The 20,398-nt window shown below is 41.9% G+C and overlaps 1 protein-coding gene across 1 annotated transcript; it reads left to right on the top strand.

Annotated features, from left to right (window-relative positions):
* The first annotated feature begins 6,353 nt into the window (after positions 1-6,353).
* CIBAR1 (CBY1 interacting BAR domain containing 1) lies at positions 6,354-19,977 on the top strand. Its single transcript, XM_053395663.1, has 9 exons — positions 6,354-6,477; positions 8,088-8,322; positions 10,304-10,372; positions 11,965-12,066; positions 13,502-13,507; positions 15,340-15,444; positions 17,283-17,396; positions 18,933-19,052; positions 19,758-19,977. Exons 1-9 carry the CDS (start codon positions 6,446-6,448, stop codon positions 19,830-19,832), a joined length of 858 nt encoding a protein of 285 aa, XP_053251638.1. The 5' UTR covers positions 6,354-6,445; the 3' UTR covers positions 19,833-19,977.
* Positions 19,978-20,398: the final 421 nt, after the last annotated feature.

Here is a 20,398-nt window from a genome sequence, read left to right as displayed (position 1 = left end):
TCGGAGCTAAACAATATAAATTGAGAGCATTCGCAGACGACCTGGTACTTACATTACAAGAGCCAGAAGCTAGCACGAAAAGAGTTTTGGAAATAATCCAAGAGTTTGGTCAAGTGGCAGGATTTAAATTGAATAAGTCAAAGACTAAGGTATTGGAGAAAAATCTAACACAGTTTGAAAAAGAAAGGTTTCAGAATGTGACAGGGTTGACTGTGGTTAAAAAAGTGAAATATTTGGGGATAAATATGACAGCTAAGAATGTGAATTTATTTAAAGATAACTATGAAAAAACTTGGATAGAAGTGAAAAAAGATTTGGAGATTTGGTCAAATTTGAAGCTTTCCTTGTTAGGTCGAATTGCAGTTATAAAAATGAATGTATTGCCAAGAATGTTGTTTTTGTTCCAAGCATTGCAAATAATGGATAAGACGGATTGTTTCAAGAAGTGGCAAAAAGATATATCTAAATTTGTCTGGCAGGGCAAGAAGCCCAGAATAAAATTTAAGATATTAACGGATGCAAAGGAAAGAGGGGGATTCGCCCTGCCAGACTTTAAATTGTACTATGAAGCGGCAGCTTTCTGCTGGCTAAGAGATTGGCTACTTCTTGAAAATACAGATATTTTGGATTTAGAAGGTTTTAACAATATCTTTGGGTGGCATGCATATTTGTGGTATGACAAGGTTAAAGCACATAAAGGCTTTAAAAACCATATTGTCAGAAAAGCACTATTAAATGTCTGGATTAGATATAAAGATTTGTTGGAAAACAAAACCCCAAGGTGGCTGTCGCCAATGGAAGCTAAGGCAATTAAAAAGTTAAATATGGAGTCTAAATGGCCAAGATATTGGGAAATTTTGGAAAAGGAAGGGGGCAGATTGAGATTGCAGAGTTTTGAAAAACTAAAAGGGAAAGTGAGAGATTGGTTGCATTATCATCAAATAAATGAAGTGTTTAAAATGGACAGTAAAATAGGGTTCCAGGTGGAAAAATCAAAATTGGAGACTGAATTGTTAGAATCCAGCACTAGAAATTTGTCAAAAATGTATAATTTGCTGCTGAAATGGAATACACAGGATGAAACGGTTAAATCAAGTATGATTAAATGGGCTCAGGACATTGGTCATAACATTATGTTTGCTGACTGGGAGAAGTTGTGGACCACCGGGATGAAATTTACGGCATGTAATGCCTTAAGAGAAAATATTATGAAAATGATTTATAGGTGGTACATAACCCCAGTCAAGCTTGCAAAGATTTACCATTTGCCTGACAATAAATGTTGGAAATGTAAGGAAAAGGAAGGCACATTCTTTCACCTCTGGTGGACGTGCCCGAAGATTAAGGCATTCTGGGAAATGATCTATAATGAACTGAAAAAGGTATTTAAATATACTTTCCCTAAGAAACCAGAGGCCTTTCTCTTGGGTATTGTCGGCCAAGGGGTGTTAAAGACGGATATAACTTTTTTTATGTATGCTACAACAGCAGCAAGAATACTTATTGCGAAGTACTGGAAGACACAAGATCTACCCACTCTGGAAGAATGGCAGATGAAGGTGATTGACTACATGGGCCTGGCAGAAATGACGAGCAGAATCCGAAACCAGGGAAGAGAAGCAGCGGAAGAAGAATGGAAAAAATTTAAGGACTATTTAAAGAAATATTACAAAATTAATGAAAGTTAGAATGATGTTGGATTAGAAAATAAATGGTTACTATCAGTAATGGTTAAGATAAGGAGAATAAGGAAGATTAAACTAAATTAAAATAAGGGAAGATTTGCTGAATAATTGATTAGAAATTGGAATACAGAAAAGGGAGGCATGAGGAAGTCGGAGAAGAAAGGTATAAGAAATTAAGACCTGAAATTGTACTTGCTTTTGTGTTTGTTTTTGTTTGTGTATTTGTTGTGTTTATTGTACTGTATTGTTATGTTTTTGTGGTCATAAAAAATTCTTTAATAAAAATTATATTAAAAAAAAAAGGGCAGGGGTGTATTACAGTAATAGTGCAAACTCAAAAGTATTGTTAATAAACTATGGCTTGGTAGATCTCAACTCAGTGCATGCCAATTATTGCTACAGAGAATGACCAGTTTCAACCACCAAAATAAAACCATCAGGTTTTGTCCCTTGGCCTTACCAAGGGACAATAGTAGCAAGTTCATCTGTTGCTGCAAACCTCTCAAGTGTCCCAGATTTTATAGGATGCAATTATGCAGTGTCAAGGAGGATTTGGAGGAGCAATGGACAGAAGAGGCGGAACAGGGGCTCAGGGATGTTGAAGAGCCCCGCAACCACCCAGAGACAGAGGAAGTGGAAGAGGGGGCAGAGAGTAGCCAGGGAGCATAGGGGCTCAGGGATGCTGAAGAGCCCTGCAACCACCCAGAGGCTCAGGAAGGAAGCTCGGACTGCAGCCTGTCATCTTAAGCAAGGACTCACTGATGAAACTCTTGCTGTGAAGCCTTGCCTTTTCAGAAGGCAGGTGAGATAACAGTAACCATGATTCAAGACATCAGCACTGCCAGAACCACATGGATGTATGATAGCAAAATGGAATTCCTGTACAGAATACCTGGAATACATACATACACACACACACCCTAAAATGTGAGTTATCATTTAATGGTTCCAATTTATTCACAACTTTCAAATTGAGTCACTTGCTAAAAGCTAACATTTTCATCTCTACAATTTTAGATACTGAAATGATATATTCTGATAATTAAGAATAAAATTAATACTATATTTTTTTAGCTAATATGCATTTTGGAAAAAGAAAATGCTCGGGTCAGTAAATTAAAAGCAATATCTCAATAATTTGTGAGCAAAGCACTTGCCATCTGGGCTTGGGACTAGGCACTGAAAACTCTTGGGTCTGATTCCCATTTGAGTTTAGAGCGGGCAGAAAGTGATGTAATTTCTCTTACCATGATTTCTGCTCATTTATTCCCCCGCGTAGATTTTATGCTCACTCAGCCCCAAGCAATCAAGATTATTAAAAACATCATAAAACAAATTAAAGTTATTGTAAAGAAAGCCATACTGTAAAAATGCAAATTCTACCAAATTAAAAACCACCTACTGTTTGCTTATCCACAGCAATAAGCAACTAATCCAAACAAAACTGCCTTCCAAGACTTCAAGAAAATGTTCAGGTTCAACTTTTGGCAGGTTTTTAGAGGAAGAGAGTTCTATTACTTTAGGGCCCACAGTAGCCCTATTCATACAAGCACTGGGAATCTGGAACAGCAGGAAAAGAGATTACAAACCCTGTGTATGGTGGCTCCCAACCCATGTGAGTTGGACATGCATGTTTGTCACCATTCAAGGTTTGAATGCTACCACAAATGCTCAAAATGCAACATTTGTAGTGCTTTGTTGCAAACTGCGTCGTGTGTCTGGTAACAGGTGTGCACTGTCCAAATTTCAGTTCAAGGACACCAAGAAACAAAGTACATCTTCTCTGGGAGATCTGTGATGACTGCATCTCCCAACGTTTTCTGAAAAGCAGCTTTGGGGAGCAGACTGTTTCTTTGGAGCAGTGGTCCAGAAGGGTTATTCTCCCACTCAAGACCTCTGTTTGTCCCACGGGAAGGGAGACACAGAGCAAATAGGGAGAGAGGGCACTTTTGATCGGGAAAGGATTGTGAGGGGAAAGGTTAAAGGTTCCCTCTTCCACTACTGCTCCAAAAAAAAAAAAATGGCAGCCTCCATAGACTGAACTTCACTAACAAAACAAACATTAGTTTGCTTTGATATCCTTGTATCTGTCGATTCTCTTGTTGTTGTTGTTTAGTCATCTTAGTCGTGTTCGACTCTCCGTAACCCCATGAACCAGAGAATGCCTTGGCAACTCTCACTTTCTTCTCAAAGCTTCTCCTTTTTTATGTCCATGGAGTTTTCTTGGCAAAATACTGGAGTGGTTTGCCAGTTCCTTCTCCAGGTGGATCACATTTAGTCTAAACTCTCGGCTATGACCTGTCCGTCTTGGGTGGCCCTGCACAGCATAGCTCATAGTTTCTCGGAGTTATTCAAGCCCCTTTGCCACGACAAGGCAGTGATCCATGTAGGGGGTCAATTCTCTTACTGCCTCCCTAACAGCATAAGAAGCTTGTTGCCACAGACCAAAGGTTCATCTACTTCTGCATCCTGTTCCCTCACAGTGCCCAACCAGATGCTCTAAGAAAGTCCACAGTAAGGGATGAAGGCAATGGTCTTCTCCTGCTGTTGCTCTCCAACAAATAGTATTCAGCAACACATCACCTCTGAATAGGGAGGTCCGACTCAGCTATTATGGGCAAATAACCATCTCCTGCATGGTCTTATCTCCTTTTAAAGCCTTTCTAGGGTCCCCCTGAAAGTCACTGCACATGAAAAACTATCAAAAGAGTGAGAATGAGTCATGTGTTGGAAGTATTTCGCATGAAGGGGCTTTCTGCTTATGTGAAGACACACCTGAATTCTGAAGTTTCAGAGTCCAATGAAGACTGCACCATGCTCTTTTCTTTCAAAGTTCGGATCAGCTTTGTGCTGATTAACTTTGAGGTTCTACTGCATAGCTAAGCCGCTTAGAGATTTTTCTCACAATCAAGCAGTGTATATGAATTTTGTTAAAATAAAAATAGATAACAGAAATAAGATCACATTGGAAAATATGGTGGTTTCTGCTCTGTTTACACACACACACCCTTCTGTCTGTCACGCCATTAGGATGGGGAGGAGGGCAGGGTGAGCAAGTGAGAGGAATCAGTGGCTATAGCAGTAAAAAAACCGTTCACACCACCACTAGTTGTCTTGCGCTGCTATCACTCTCTCTAGCCACCCAAAGACCATCTAAAGTTCCAGGCATCCCCAGACTTGCCCCTCCAGATGTTTGGGGACTACAACTCCCATCATCCCTAGCTAACAGGACCAGTGATCAGGGATGATGGGAACTGTAGTCCCAAAAATATCTGGAGGGCCAAGTTTGGGGTGCCTGAAACACTACACCAGGCATAGGCAAACTTGGCCCTCCAGATGTTTTGGGACTACAACTCCCATCATTCCTAGCTAACAGGACCAGTGGTCAGGGATGATGGGAATTGTAGTCTCAAAACATCTGGAGGGCAGTTTGCCTATGCCTGCACTACACCAACCCAGATGGAAAAATGAGAGGAGGAAGAGCCCTACAGCCACAGTGACCTCCACTCCCTGGGTCACCTGCCTTCTCGCTCCAGGTGGCAAAATGATTGAGGATGGCTCTGCACTATCCAAAGACACAGCAGTTGCTCCAGAGATTGCAAAGAGCCCCCTTCCCTCCTTCATCGTCCTCTTGTCTGTCTTGTGCGAGGTGAGGGGCTCATGTAGCTGGCTGTGGAGTGTTTGCGGGTCGCTTTGGATTGCCATGGGCGACATAAAGACAGTGACAAATAAATAAACTGCGTTCAGGACAGCTCAGTTGGTTATGCAGCGCGTGGTGCTGACAATGCCAAGGTTGCAGGTTTGTTCCCTGCAGAGGCAGCTGCATATTCCTGCATTGCAGGGGGTTGGACTAGATCACAGGTGTCAAACACAAGGCCCGCGGGCCGAATCCGGCCCGCCAGACCTCGTCATGTGGCCCGTGTAGCCACCGCCGGCCGCCAGCCTTCACCTTTTATTCTCGCTTTTTTTTTTTTTGACACAAGAAAGCCGCCTCTTCAGCGCATGCGCAGCAGCCTACAAGCCAGAGAACGTCTGCCCTCTAGCGGCGCCGGCCGTTCTACACAGGAAACCTCCACTTTACATGTCCTTTACATAGTCCTACAGATACAACCGGCCCTTTGAGGGTGACCAAACTGCTGATGCGGCCCCCGATGAATTTGAGTTTGACACCCCTGGACTAGATGATCCACAGGGTCCCTTTTAACTCTACAGTTCTATGATAATAATAATAATAATAATAATAATAATAATAATAATAATAATAATAATAATAATAATAATAATAATATCATCTTTATTGTCATTACCCCCTCTCGGGGACAACGAAATTCTATGACGGAAGAATGGGGGCTCACTGAGGTCTGTGGTACTCCAGGCGCTGTTGGGACTACAGCTCCCATCATTCCTCACATCTCGCCACCTTATCCGGGCTGATGGGAGTTGGAGTCCCGCATCATCTTGGAAATGCTCTCCCCACACCCCCTGCTCTAAAAGTACTGCCGGAAAGGGCTCCCTTTTAAAATAACGGCGGTCATTTCCCCCCGAACTGACTCTGAAGGGAAGAGACGCGAGCCTTGAGCCGCCTCTCTCCCCTCAGGCCCGGCTGTTTCGGGTGGGCGAGGCTAGGCCGCGCAGCCGGGTGGGCGGTCCTCGGTTTCCAAGGGAACCGGCTGGAAGCCGCGAGCGAGCGCGCGCGCCCGCGGCTCCTTCCGCTAACTGCCGCTGTTGTCGTCGCTGCGGCTTCTGCCGCTGCCGCCGCCATGTTGATGCTGGGCCGCGGGCTGGACGCCAGGTAACGGCTCTGCGGAGAAGCAGAGGGACAAGCTCCCCTCCGCCTTGGCTGCTGGCCGCAAAGCGAGGGATCTTCGCTGACCGGGGTCGGTGGGGGGAGGCGCAGCGAACAAGGATGCTCGCCTTGGGGTGGACGGGGGGACGCGCGATGGCCGCGCCTTCCCCGTAATTGGGGGTTTCGGGGAGGGGGTAGGTTTGACTGACTCGGGGATCCCCCCACCACACCCATACAATGGGTCCCCGGTTTTGTATCCTAACAAGCAAGTAGCCCATCCCCTTCTCTTCATCCCCGAGTGTGGCTCGGCCGCGGGGGGGAAAGGCACTCTGTACGCGCTCAGGAACCCTACGCGTATTTTAGAGCTCGGCGCTGAAATCCTTGGGGGCGCATATTTGGGAGGTCCCGCTGAACCTAAGGGGCCGAGGAGCTAGATTCAAAGCTCCGCAGCAAGTTCTCCTTGCGCAAATCCGAGCGCGATGGAAAGCTTGGAGGAGAAACGAAGCCCGGCCCCAGTCTCAGGCGCCCCGTCGCTAAAAGCACCCACCCCAACTTCGCTGTCGTTGCGCCTGCTTCGAAATCGCCCTCGGGAGATGTAATGACTCATTCTTTTCTCCATTCCACACACACGTTTAAGATACTAAGGAATATGTAATCCTTCTGGGTTTTAGAAAATGAGCTATACTATTTTTGCAATGCAGCTCGAATATGTATTTGAAAGGTTTGTGCCTGTAGCCAAGGGGGCGCAGGGGGGCAGCTCCCCCTCCCCATCAAGTAGAACAATAGATATACTGTACTTAACTAACTTGGTTCTGCCCCCCTCCCCAAATCCTGGCTACGCCCATGGAAAGGTTTTTAACCCATCTTTCAGGGCACACAGCCCTCATATGGTACCTCCTGAAAATACATTTGCAAAGTACACGTGCACACCAGCAGCAGCATGGTTTAGTAAATGCAGACTTGAATAAATTTGTTTTCATATATTAATAGCCAGCACTGAAAAGGGCATACACCACTTGGTGGAATGCAGGGGGGCTGTTCCAAAGGTGTGGGGCCACCGCTGCGAAAACTGCCCCTAGTATTCACCAGCGTAACAGCTCTTGCTGGCATTCAGGTTTTTGAATCCTGTAATACTTGGGCATGTTCATACAGGTAACTGAAGACTTGCTCTGAATATATTGTTCATCACTGAACTCCCAGGAACATTTTTATTACTTCCAGCAGATAATCAGATGTGGCATTTGGGGAATCCCAGGAGCTGGGGAACCTTGGAACACCTATATTCCTATATGCTGTTCAAACTTGATGGAGGGGGAAGTATACTTGAGAAAACTATAGAAGATTAACAGCAGCAATAGCTCAGTTATGAGCCCCACGTTGGGGAAAAAGATACCTTCATTGCAGGGGGTTGAACTAGATGACCCTTATGGTCTCTTTCAACTCTAGAATTCTATGAATCAATGATATTCACCCTAAACACTTACCAATAGAGTGGATTGTTGTTTTCTTCTCTTCAAATGAACTGAGATCAAAATAATTGTTGTAGTATTACCAGAGTTGTATTACCAGCTGTTGTTAACGTTGCCTGACCATAATGCTTTAACTTCTTTGTCTAGGGACAACCAGACTCGTCAAGTACGAGAATCTGTGTCAAAAGTGGAAAAACATTTTGGTGAATTGTGCCAAATATTTGCAGCATATGTACGAAAAACTGCCAGACTGCGAGACAAAGCAGATCTTCTAGTAAATGAGATTCATGCTTATGCAGCTACAGAAACACCAAGTTTAAGGAATGGATTGAAAAACTTTGCAAATGAGTTTTCCAAACTTCAAGATTATCGCCACGCAGAGGTATACAATGCACTTCATGGTGGAAAGTTTGTATTTTAAATTATAAGCTATTACTTTTATTTGCACTTATGACTTTATGCACTTAAGAATAAGAGGTTGGATCCAGAGTATGTTAGTTGTGCTAAGGTCCTATGAGACAAGTTAGTCTGAACTTTTTCACATTGATTTCAGGGGGATTCAAGTGCATCTTTTCTTGCTCTGATGCAGCCCAAGGAAACCACTGAATCCACTGATCAGCTAACAATATAAATACTGGGGAATTAGCAGCACTACTACCCCTTGCAAATGACCGTGGCCATTTTTGAAACTGTAATTGCAATGTACTCATGACCACCTTGAATCTGTTTTCATGAATTGTGGTATATAAGTATTTTAAATAAAATAAACTCCTGCCATGATGGTAAAAAACTTTTGAAAAAAGGGCAGTCAGGTGTAGGCTCAAAAACAGGTTCTGCATACTAAGCTGATACTGCTCCTCTTTTTCCTGCTGCCACTTCCTCCCCCAGTTACAACACTGCTCTTCCATCTTGCCATTTTAAAATGATTATTCTGTTCTTATGTGCTCTTTTCTGAACTGTGACCTGTGTTCAACACTGTTGAGATGAGTGCACACCCTGCACATTTTCCCCTTAAAGAATGATACAGTTGCTAGTTGGGTTCTTAGGCTTGGAAAGGCAAAGACAGGTTGCAAAGCTGATATGACTTGGAAATGTTTCCAGTAATCAAAATAATAAATGTTAGTATCTTGCATAGATCTAATGCTACTCTCATGACAGCAGTTTATTCCTGTTTTATTTTTTATCATCGTAATTTATAAGGTGCTTAAAATACTCCTAAGCAAAAGAGCAAAAAAAGCACCTGCCTTATTGGCTTCAAATCTAATAAACACAAAAAGAAGAGACAAGCGTTCAGATAGCATGTGTCACATCATGATTTCACTTAGTAGCCACTGTGGTACAAGATCCAAATTGCAGCTAGTCTATGAAGGTGCATGGAGACATCCTTGCTGTCTTGCATTTCTCAAAATGGTCATGTTTTATAGTTACACAAATTGCCATGCCATTTTCTGCTTTTCCCCCTCGTATCATCCAGCAAACTTTTCCTTGCAGAAATACCCCGTGTTTGAAAAAAAACTCATTTAGAAACTTTACTCAAATTGAATAACTAAATCTTCAGATGATGAGGGCAAATTTTACCAGATGGTACTGAAAGTTAATGACACATTTATTTACCTGTGTTTACTTTGGTCCTGCCATGGGACACGGGTGGCGCTGTGGGTAAAAGCCTCAGCGCCTAGGGCTTGCCGATCGAAAGGCTGGCGGTTCGAATCCCCGCGGCGGGGTGCGCTCCCGCTGCTTGGTCCCAGCGCCTGCCAACCTAGCAGTTCGAAAGCACCCCCGGGTGCAAGTAGATAAATAGGGACCGCTTACTGGCGGGAAGGTAAACGGCGTTTCCGTGTGCTGCGCTGGCTCACCAGATGCAGCTTTGTCACGCTGGCCACGTGACCCGGAAGTGTCTCCGGACAGCGCTGGCCCCCGGCCTCTTGAGTGAGATGGGCGCACAACCCCAGAGTCTGTCAAGACTGGCCCGTACGGGCAGGGGTACCTTTACCTTTACCTTTTACTTTGGTCCTGCTTTATTACTGTAAATGGGAATGAGGGGGACAGTATTAAATGTTTTCTTACCTACTATGCTTATTTTCTTCAATATTTCGAAAAGACAACTGTGTTTTGAGAGATGTCATTTGTATTTCAATTTATTCTTTCAGCTAAAAGGCATATAATTAATCAACTGTATTTTAAAGTAAAAATGCAGGTGTAATTTGTCAGATACTAAAACCAAAACTGAATTTTCTTACTGCCGAACTGTAGTATGTTTTCCTTCTTCCTTAGTTGTGTGTTTGAATTTTCTCAAAACCAGTTTTAAGACTTGATTGCCAAAATTTAAAGTTAAAATAATACTTCATTGCTCCTCTTTACAGGTAGAAAGACTTGAAGCAAAAGTTGTTGAACCTCTGAAATGTTATGGGACCATCATCAAACTTAAGAGAGTAGGTGATGGATTTTGTTTTCCATTGCATGTTTATTTTCTTTTCGAGGAAGGTAAATAACTAAGCAAGTTCAACTGATGCTTCTGATCTCATAAATTAGTATTTCAGTAATCAATTGTTGGTAAATTCAGCAACAAAATGTCATATCAATAATTAAACTTTACATACCTGAACATAACACTAAAACCTAAGGTCATACAATGAAGTAGAGTTAGACAGCTTCATGGAGGATATGGTTGTCAGTGGCTATGCTACCCGAATGATCAAACAAAGTATGCCTCTTAATATTGATTGGAAACCACAGCAGGAAAAGGCTGTTCTGTTGACATCGTGTCATGCTTTTAGGACAGCACAAGAATGATGTGAATCAGTTAGTAATCTAGCAACCACATTCTGAACTAATGCAGTTTCAGAATCCTATTCAAAATGCTGCACCAGAGGCAGCTCTTGCGTTTATGAGACTGAAATTCAGAATACACACAGTTCCCGCTATCTGCATGCTCTTTATACCAAAATTCACTTATCCACACATAAAGAAATATGCCCAAACCTTGCTATATGCTTGGCAGATTCACGTATCTGAACAGCAGCTTACTTCCTTATTTGGGGGTTTGCTACTCAGCAGTTCCCATTTTCTGGCAGAAACCATGGAGAGAGGGAGGGGGAATGAGATCAGAGAAATCAAAGAGCAAGAAAAAGCAGATAAATTAGGGAGCAAGAGAGATCATACAAATCAGTTTTTTGCTTTGTATCTCTTTTTCTAATTGGCTGCAGCAATTTCAGGAAGAAACCATGGAGACATGGGAAAGAGCACACAAATACCTCATTAGAAGTGTATCCATGGGAAATATTGAAAAGCTATAGGCCTGGAAGTGGGAAATTACCACCGATTTAGGATTGCCTCCCATGCATTTAAGATGATATTTTATGGAAAGATAGTGCAAATATTGCCATTAAGAATGGGGGGAAATGGGAGTTCTGTTTTCAACCTTTCGTTGCCAGTTATAAGAAGAATCAAGTTTTTTTTCTTGTTTTCTTTTACTTTATTATCTTTTATTTGGCAATTGCATATATTCTGTGTATATTGAACTTTGTCATGTGATATCTGATTAAGATTGTCTTGTATTAATCCTAGTATTATATGGATACCCACAGCATTTCTTGAAGATTAGAGAACCTTTTCTTTAGAAAATCCCATCTCTGATTATTTTTATTATATATTCATTTGTATCCTGCTTTACTACCCAACAGGGGCACAAGACGGCTTATAGATAAAATAGGAATTTCTAAGGACAGAAAAAAATCATTTAAAAAACCAACATTAATAGAATCAAAACTATATATGTAATATAGTAGCATACAGATAATTTCAATAAAAGCACAGCACCAGTCCTGTCATTAAAAGCAGTTTCCAGTTCATAATCCCGTCTCGATTAGTAGTCTTAACTTCCAAGACCTGGTATTGCACAAAATGAATAGCTAGTGTGGTAAAACTGCTTTGACTTGAAGGCTAGTTATAAGGAACTCAAATGAACAGAAATCTTTTCTGTAAAATCTTTAGACTTTGAGTGTGTCCCTATATATGATTTCAGGAGGATCTCAAAGCAACTTTATCAGCAAAGAATCGAGAAGCAAAACAGCTCTCTCAGCTTGAAAAGACGCGTCAACGAAATCCATCAGACCGGCACATTATTGTATCCTTTGCAAACAAGTGTTCAGCAGCTTTCAAATATGCGCTTTACTAGATGACTGTTGCAAAATTTATGTGAGAGATATGCCTCTTCCACCTAGTATGTCCCTAAAGCAGTGGTTTTCAACCAGTGTGCCTTGAATGATGGTCAGGGGTGCGGCAGGCAACGCTGGCCTCTGTCCCTCTTTCCTTCCCTCCTCCTCCTGATGCCCTCTCACATCTCTGCTCCCTAAAGGCTTGCACAGCTGTTTGTTGCAGTGGCCCTGGCTACAAGCTCCCCAAGCGAATAGTGTCTCTGGGGCTGGCCAGGGATGCTGGTTGCCAGGAGCTAAGGCAGCCTTGGAGTAAGCAAGGGAGCTGAGCCAGCCAGTCCGTCAGTCCTTGCTGTTGGGAATGGGCAGACAAGTGGAAGACTGGGCAGGCTGGCACTGGCCTTTCTTGCGCTTGCTGTGTGCATGGCCTGCCTGGGAGCTGAGTGACCGGTGCTGAAGGAGAGCCCTTCTGCCATGCAGGCCCAGCAGCGTCCACTGCTGCCTCCTAAGGTAAGGTGCTGGCCTCATATTTACCTTTGACCAGTCTCCATTGGGCCACTAAGATTGGGGACATCCTTTTCCCAGCCCCTGTGAGGCAGTATGAGGAGGCAGCTGTCTTTGGGGCAGGGGAGTGCAGTTTAGAGACCAGGGGTGGCAACACTGACTGCCCGGAGGGCTTCCAATAAGAGGGGAGAGGAGAGGAGGAAGCTGAGGGAACACCCTGCAAGGGCGGGTGTTTGGAAAAGGGTGAGAGGCTGCCAGCTCTGCAGGCAAGGGGTGACATAACTGTGCTCCTGGGCCCCACAGGGAAGCTGCAGAAAGAATGTAGTTGGTCAAGGGAGCCGTGGACTCAAAAAGGTTGAAAACCTCTGCCCTAAAGTATTCTGGCTGATTGATAGCAACATCAGAAGATAACATTACAGTGGTACCTCGGGTTAAGTACTTAATTCGTTCTGGAGGTCTGTTCTTAACCTGAAACTGTTCTTAAACTGAAGCACCACTTTAGTTAATGGGTCCTCCTGCTGCCGCCGCACCACCAGAGCACGATTTCTGTTCTCATACTGAAGCAAAGTTCTTAACCCAAGGTACTATTTCTGGATTAGCGGAGTCTGTAACCTGAAGCGTATGTAACCTGAAGCATATGTAACCCGAGATACCACTGTATTAAAAAGGAGTTGTCTACCAATGAAGCTCCTGAGAGGAAAACAGTCTTCTTTTCTTTGTTCCCTGTTTTGTCATAGTTTCTAGATTTATTTTTTTTAAATCTATCAGAAATTCATTTGAATGCCTAAGAGACACTGGGAGCCAACTGAGTTATTTGTATATAGATATGCTTTTATGTCTGTAGAATACCAGTGTGTTAGCACTTTCCATAACTTAAAATATTTCATTTACTGCAAACTTCAGTCACAGGTAGGTCTTCTTTTTTGGATGAAATATCAGATTAAATTCTACTATTGTTAATTATGTTTCATCAGTTATTTGTATATCAGCATCCCAGCTGTACAAGTTACTGTATCTTTTTTACAATCATTATGGTGAAGCCAATAACCACCAGATGTCATCAGCTGCTCCAAGGCTCTGAGTTTGACAAATCATGTTCTTTTCTGGTAAAACAGCAGCTTGAAAAAGTAAATGAAGAAGTATTCTATTGCTTAAAAAAAATACATGCATGTGGTGGTCAGCTTGTTTTGGCTTCAAAAAATTTCTTAGAGAAAGGCAAAAATGCTAGAAATTCAATTGTAAGAGACTTTAACTTCCTTTCTGGTGCAGGAGACAGTAGTGTAGCAAAGGTCTTTGAGACAGTACCAGGTTAAAGTGGCCTGAAATTCAGTTCTGACTTGGTTAGGTGCTTTTTGAAGTTGTTCATTCACTCAACAGAAACCTTTACCATTACTTTGATCGCTACAGCATTTTCCACACTATTGCCTTACATAGAGGGCAGACTTCAGTTGGTGTTACTCCACTGATGAAAGACATCCATCAGAAGGGGAGGAAATCGATTTCTGGAGATTCCTCCTCCCCCTTTTGTCCCACAAAATCTCCTTCAGACTCCAAGCCTCTGGAGATTTGCAGGGGCTGTAAAGAGAAATGATTTCAAACTGCTTAACTGTTCCAATTGTTGGATGTCTTCCACCAGCACAGTAACCCCGAATTGTATTCCACCCAGAGTTTATTATCATCATAAAGCAATTTTTTAAAAAATCCTTTATTGGTATTAGCAGCATTTTCGCATGTGAGCCATTAGACCAGTTATTTTCCAAACCGTGGAAATGGTAGCTGTGATGCAGTGTAACGCATTATCTGCTTTGGACGTCTGAACTGACAGTTACTGACCAATAAAGAGATCTTTGATAACTCAGAACTGTGAAAAGGGCGAGTTCCCTGTTAGGGATCATTAGGAAAGGGTTTGAAAATAAAACTGCTAATATCAGAATGACATTAAACAAATATATGGTGCAACTGCACTTGGGGATCATGTATACAGTTCTGATCACCTCCTCTCAATTAGGGTATTTTAGAACCTTAAAAGTTCAGAAAAGCTAAGCCAAATAGTCATTGGGCTGAAATAACTCCCTATGAGGAAAGGTTGCAAATGTGCGTCTTTAGAATGAAGAAAATCAAGGCAGTGAATTGGCATGACCAATGTCTATACAGTAATGCATGAGGTATATAAATAGATATGATGGTGATGATGTGGAAAAAAGTAGATGGAGATGGTTTTCTCCTCTCAGTACTAGAACCCAGGGTCATCCAATAAAGGTGAATGGAGGAAGATTAAAGAAAAACAAGGGGAAGTATTTCTTCATACAGCACATAATTAAACCATGGAATTTGCTATCACAAGCTGTTGCAACAGACACCAACCCAGCCAGCTTTACAAGGGGTTTACACAAATTCATGGAGGATAAGGCTAGCTGTGATGTCCAGTATCGGAGGTAATGTTTCTCTGAATACCAGTTGCTAGGGAGCCCAAGTACAAAGAGTGCTGTCCTGCTCATATCCTCTTTGCAGGCCTTCAATGGGCATTTGGTTGGTCACTGAGAACAGGAGACTGGACTAGAACAGGGACTGGGCTTTGGTCTGATCCAGGGGAGCTCTTCTTATGAAATACAGTGGTACACAGATTAATAGCTTTGTTCTGAGAGCTACCACTATAGTGGTTCATATTTCCAGGGCATTCTAATTAATAGTGTCTGTTCAAAATTATAGGAGTAACATCTATTTATCATTTATATTTAAAGGCTGAAAGTGAATTACAAAGAGCTTCATTGGATGCCACGCGGACAAGTCGGTACTTGGAAGAAACCATTGACAACTTTGAAAAACAAAAAATAAGAGATATAAAGGTGTGTGAGTGAGTGTGTATACTCTAATATAAATCAACAAACTAAAAAATGGCTCAGGGAAACAGCCATTTAGAGCATCTATTTAATATTCCTTCACCATTTATTTTAACAAACATTAATCTGCTATTGGGGACCAATGGGTCCCCTTGTCCTAGCTAGAAATAAATACAATTATAATTTCAAAATGACTTGTTTCACATAATAAAATTTACTTTATATCTCCTTTTAAAGTTTTCATTGGTATATCAATAAAGCACACAAACTATTGGGGTACATTGGACCCCATGTTGTTCCCTTAAAAAAAATGTACAGAGAGCATTATTTCTTTTGTGACACAATTGGAGCAAAGCTATAAGCCACCAAGTAGACAATCTTCCTTGTGCTATCAGGAAGATAGCACTAGAGAAGAAAGCAGTACAAAAAAGAAGCCCAAAAATGCCTAGATAGTATATAACAGATAGTATATAACAGAAGGAATATAGCATATCCTCAGGAGCAGGTTTGGGGGCTGCGGGGGGGGGGGGAGAGAAGGGTAAGTCCTGTTCCACAAGTCTGCTTGCACAATGTTGAAGACAACCCATTACAAATAAGAAACTAGTGTTGCAAGTTTGCACTTATAAGAGTGTTTACTCCTGTGTCAAGATAATGCCAATCTGAATCAGAATTAACTCCCTAGGATAAAATTTACTCCAAGGTTCAGTAGACTGCTGTGGTGCTTTTTTAAGGGTTTTGTGTGTGCTTGCACACAGAGGAATGTACAGACAAAATAAACTAAAACAGAAAATCCACTCCACTGCTCTTGAAATGGTATACTTACAAAAAAATGGAATTACAGTACAAGCAAAATGCTAACATTTTTCAACTACCTAATTTTGAGATATTGCTGAGGATAGAATGGACTCGTTTAGCTTAGGCCTTAGGCAGATTTACTTTCCCATTCATTTCAATAGGGATATTGAGGGAATTGAGACCTCTGATTGAATAGGGAATTGAGACCTCTGATTGTTTAGTTTCAGAAATGGAAATGATGATGAAACATCACAGGACTGACCCCATAACGGTGGAGAACTATGAAGTAGCTCATACTGGCTAATTTTAAATTTAAGAAATATTTCGAGCAGCTGCTGGAATTCACAGGAACCCCAGTGGGGTACTAGTTTGCCCCAGTTGGTGGGGAAAATGAGGTGTCAGCTTGTACTAGAATGCTAAAGGAAAGTGTAAAAACTGTAAAAATTGAATTTTTAGATAATACATGCTGCAGTGTAGTATCACAGCCCACTCACAGCTAGTTTCTACTTGTTATAAAAATAGGAAAAGCTGTTCCAGTCTTGTGCAGAACTTAAAAAATCGAGGGGCCAGAGCAGTGTACTTCTTGTTTAGTTAAGAATTTGGTCAGGTTCCTAGCACTAACATGTTGTCTATAAATTGTAAGGAACAAGTAACTTTGTGGGTGATTAAACAGGAAAGTAATTCTTACCATGCAGCAGCTCCCTGGGCAACAGAAGGGAAGTGCAGTTAGGTTCAGGTAGGAAATGCTAAAACAGTGGAAGGCTTCTAGCCAGAATGGCAAGGGGTGGGGTGAGGGAAAAGTATCTAGAGAAAGACAAAGTACTTGGCTGTATGCAGAAGTGAGCTGGGACTTCGTTGACCTCATATAGGCCAATACAAGAAAAGCCTCGGCCTATGAAAGGCTGCCAGTAAGGGCTGCTATGTAATGATCCATATTCTTTTTATACAGACTTTATCAGGCTACCAGTCTTCATATAGTGACAGCCCAGTTAGTATGCCTTTATTATAGAGCAGTTACTGTAACACTTTCTCCCTTCATTTGTTTTTAGAATATCTTTTCAGAATTTGTAACAATTGAAATGCTATTCCATGGGAAAGCCTTAGAAATTTACACTGCTGCCTACCAAACTATACAAAATATTGATGAGAATGAAGACCTAGAGGTAAGAAACATGATGAACTTCTAATGTACTGCTGTGCAGGGTTGCTGGTTTTTGTTTTGCCTACACAATTTACACAATATTTAATGTTATTGAGGCATATCTGTGGACCAGTTTAACTATGAGCACCTTACCCAATATGCACCCATTTGACCCCTTAGATCAGTGGAATTGGCACATATTGTGGCAGCAGCTACACTTTGGAACTCCCTGCCTATTGAGATCAAGCAAGCACCTTCACTGTACTCTTTTCGGCGCCTGCTAAAAACATTCCTGTTTAGACAGGCTTGCCCAAAGGCTTAAAAAGTTTTAATGTGTTTTAGCATTTTAACTTTTTTATGTTTTAAAGTAGGGTTGTGAATTTTTCTTGATTTCACGGTTTTATCTTTTGAGGTTTTATCTTTTGAGGGGGTTTTTACAATCAAGCAGTGTATAACTTTCATTAAATAAATCAAATATCTAGTCCTTGTCCCATTGGCAACTCTTCAGTGAACTTCAGATAACTGAAAATCCTTAATGTATTCAGCCATAATGAACAAAATGAAGCCTGTGCTAGTGACAAGATTTAAGAGCAATTTTAGATCTTAACTTATTAAGGTGGAATATTTCTAAAGATTTCTTAAGGGAAATCTCACATGCCAGCCCCTGTGGTGATCAGCTGCAAGGCTTGGTCTATTCTCCCTTAGGCTACCATTTCACTTCATGGTAAGGCATAGTTCAAAAAAGAAATGAAGACAAGTTTGGAGCCGTAGAGGCAAACACCGTTTAGCTGTATTTTATCCCTGCAACCTTGCCTCAGACATCCACTCCAGCAAGTTAAGTAGAACTACTAGAATTTATGCCAGTATCTGTTGGCCATAAGGCAGTAGCATACCTGTTTTCTAGTTGGAATGTATGCTAGAAAAATCCTGTGGGCTCTATATAGCAGTGCAAGCTAACCATTTTTTGGCTCCAAGCTGCAGTCATCCTTGGCTAACCCTCTGGAAGCTGCATGTGAGTTTGGCCCCGTCACACTCTTGCACATACACACAGCCACCAGTTCATGCCGATGAGGTGAGGAGAGGGGCTTATTACCCCCTTTGCTCATCAAATGATTGATCGGATGACTGAGGAGTAATGGGCATCCCCATTAGGGCACTAGGCACCATCCACTCCCTCCCACATGCTGAATCTTTTATTCTTTTAACAAATAAAAATTGCTGCCACCACAATTAGTATCTTGCTGAGGACTGAAAAATTTTCTTGTCTGCCGGATCAGGCCTCTGCTCTAGGCACCCGTGCTGCATCTTACCTAGTTCTTGAGGAGCTTTATAAGTGGACAAACTGTGAAGCTTAACAGGACTGGCCAGTGTCCCATATGAACTATGTACACTCTTAGACAACACACTTCAGAATCATTTGCAAGGTGCTGAGGCTGTGGGCCAGACATGCACAGTGTGTTTCCTTGGGTAACAAACTGATATAGAAAAGGTTCACAGCAGGTAGATTTGAAAACCCCTGGCCTCCTGTGTATTCTGAACACCAACATTTATTTAACAGATGTTTCGGAGTTCACTTTATCAAACAGAACATCAGTCTCGTTTGGATATTGTCCGTGCAAATTCAGAGTCTCCCCTCCAGAGGACTGCTTCATCCAAATCTTGTCCTGGAATAGTTCAGGTTGGTTCAAAAGCTTGAATGCTTTCCTTAGCTACATTCCATGAAATATTATTACATTAATGAATTAAATTTCCTCACTTTCTGATTTCCATCAACATCTTCTCTGGCCCTTTCTCCTCAGAGTAGGAAGACCTTCCTTCCTTCCCTCCTGAACTTTTGTCACTGCTACTTTTATTCACTATGCAAGCAATTCCTGGTGCTGACATTTGTTCAACCAAAGGTCTATGGTACTGCAACAAAGCAGGGCAGCCAAGGGAGGAGGAGCTGTTTAGACCAGCAACTTTTGACACCATCCACCCACCTCTCACTCCACCTTCCCAAAGGCCAGTGTCTCGCTTACCCGGCTTTGGGAAAACAGCATGGAAGCTGACGGGGGAGTCAAATATGAAGCTCACTCCCACCCCACACGTGTGCTAAGGCAGTGTGCAGCCTGCAGGGTCTATATCAAATTACTCTTGCTGTCCATTTGGTATGAAAGTTGGCCTGCCTTCGGTTAGAGTTTTACAGGAAAGCTCACCTGCATATTACTCCACACCTACTGGATCCTGTTTGAGCCTTATATGATCACCTGGCAAGCATACACCCATACTGTATACAAAAATATTTTTTAAAAAAACAAGATACTGAATATATTTTTAAATGCAGATTGACTTCATTCAAGGCTAATGCTTTTTTTAAAATTCTGATTTGTCATATTCTGTGTAGCAGATTTCCAGAAATCCATTGAAAAAGGAGGAGGAAGATGAAGAGTATGACAATGAGGATGAATATGAAGATTAGCATTAAAACCACCAAGGAAGAAAGCACCTTTGAGACTAGAAAGCGTTTCCCCTGCAAATTGTTATTTTTCATTGTGTTGCTGCTCGGTGATGGACACAATTAAGACTATTCATTTAAACTACAGTAAAGAAAGAACTGATCACTGTTACCTGACAATTATGATTTTTTAATGGTATAAAATTTAATGGTCCACTAAAAGTAGATTCAGCAATATTAAAGCTATGTCAGTGAGTTTAGTTGTGTTTCAAGGGATTCAGAGTACCATAATTATGGAAGACCTGGATAGCTCAATTGGTTAGAGCATGGTACTCATAACGCCGAAGTTGCAGGTTCTATCCCCATATGGGAAAGCTGCATATTCCTGTACTGCCGGGGGTTGGACTAGATGATCCTCAGGGTTCCTTTCAATTCTGAGATTCTATTTCAGAATACATTTTGACTTTTCATAAACTACCTTTATAGAAAAAATAGCCCCAATCCCTAGCAACCAAGTTAATCTTCCGTTTCCCAATGTATGCCGAAGCATGGAAGCAAATTAAGCAGCTGGTGAAAATAAACAGCACTGC

Source organism: Podarcis raffonei, chromosome 7 (genome assembly GCF_027172205.1).
Source record: "Podarcis raffonei isolate rPodRaf1 chromosome 7, rPodRaf1.pri, whole genome shotgun sequence".
NCBI lineage: Eukaryota > Metazoa > Chordata > Lepidosauria > Squamata > Lacertidae > Podarcis > Podarcis raffonei.
The sequence above is the reverse complement of the archived record's forward strand: the minus strand, read 5'-3'. Positions and strand labels throughout refer to the sequence as shown.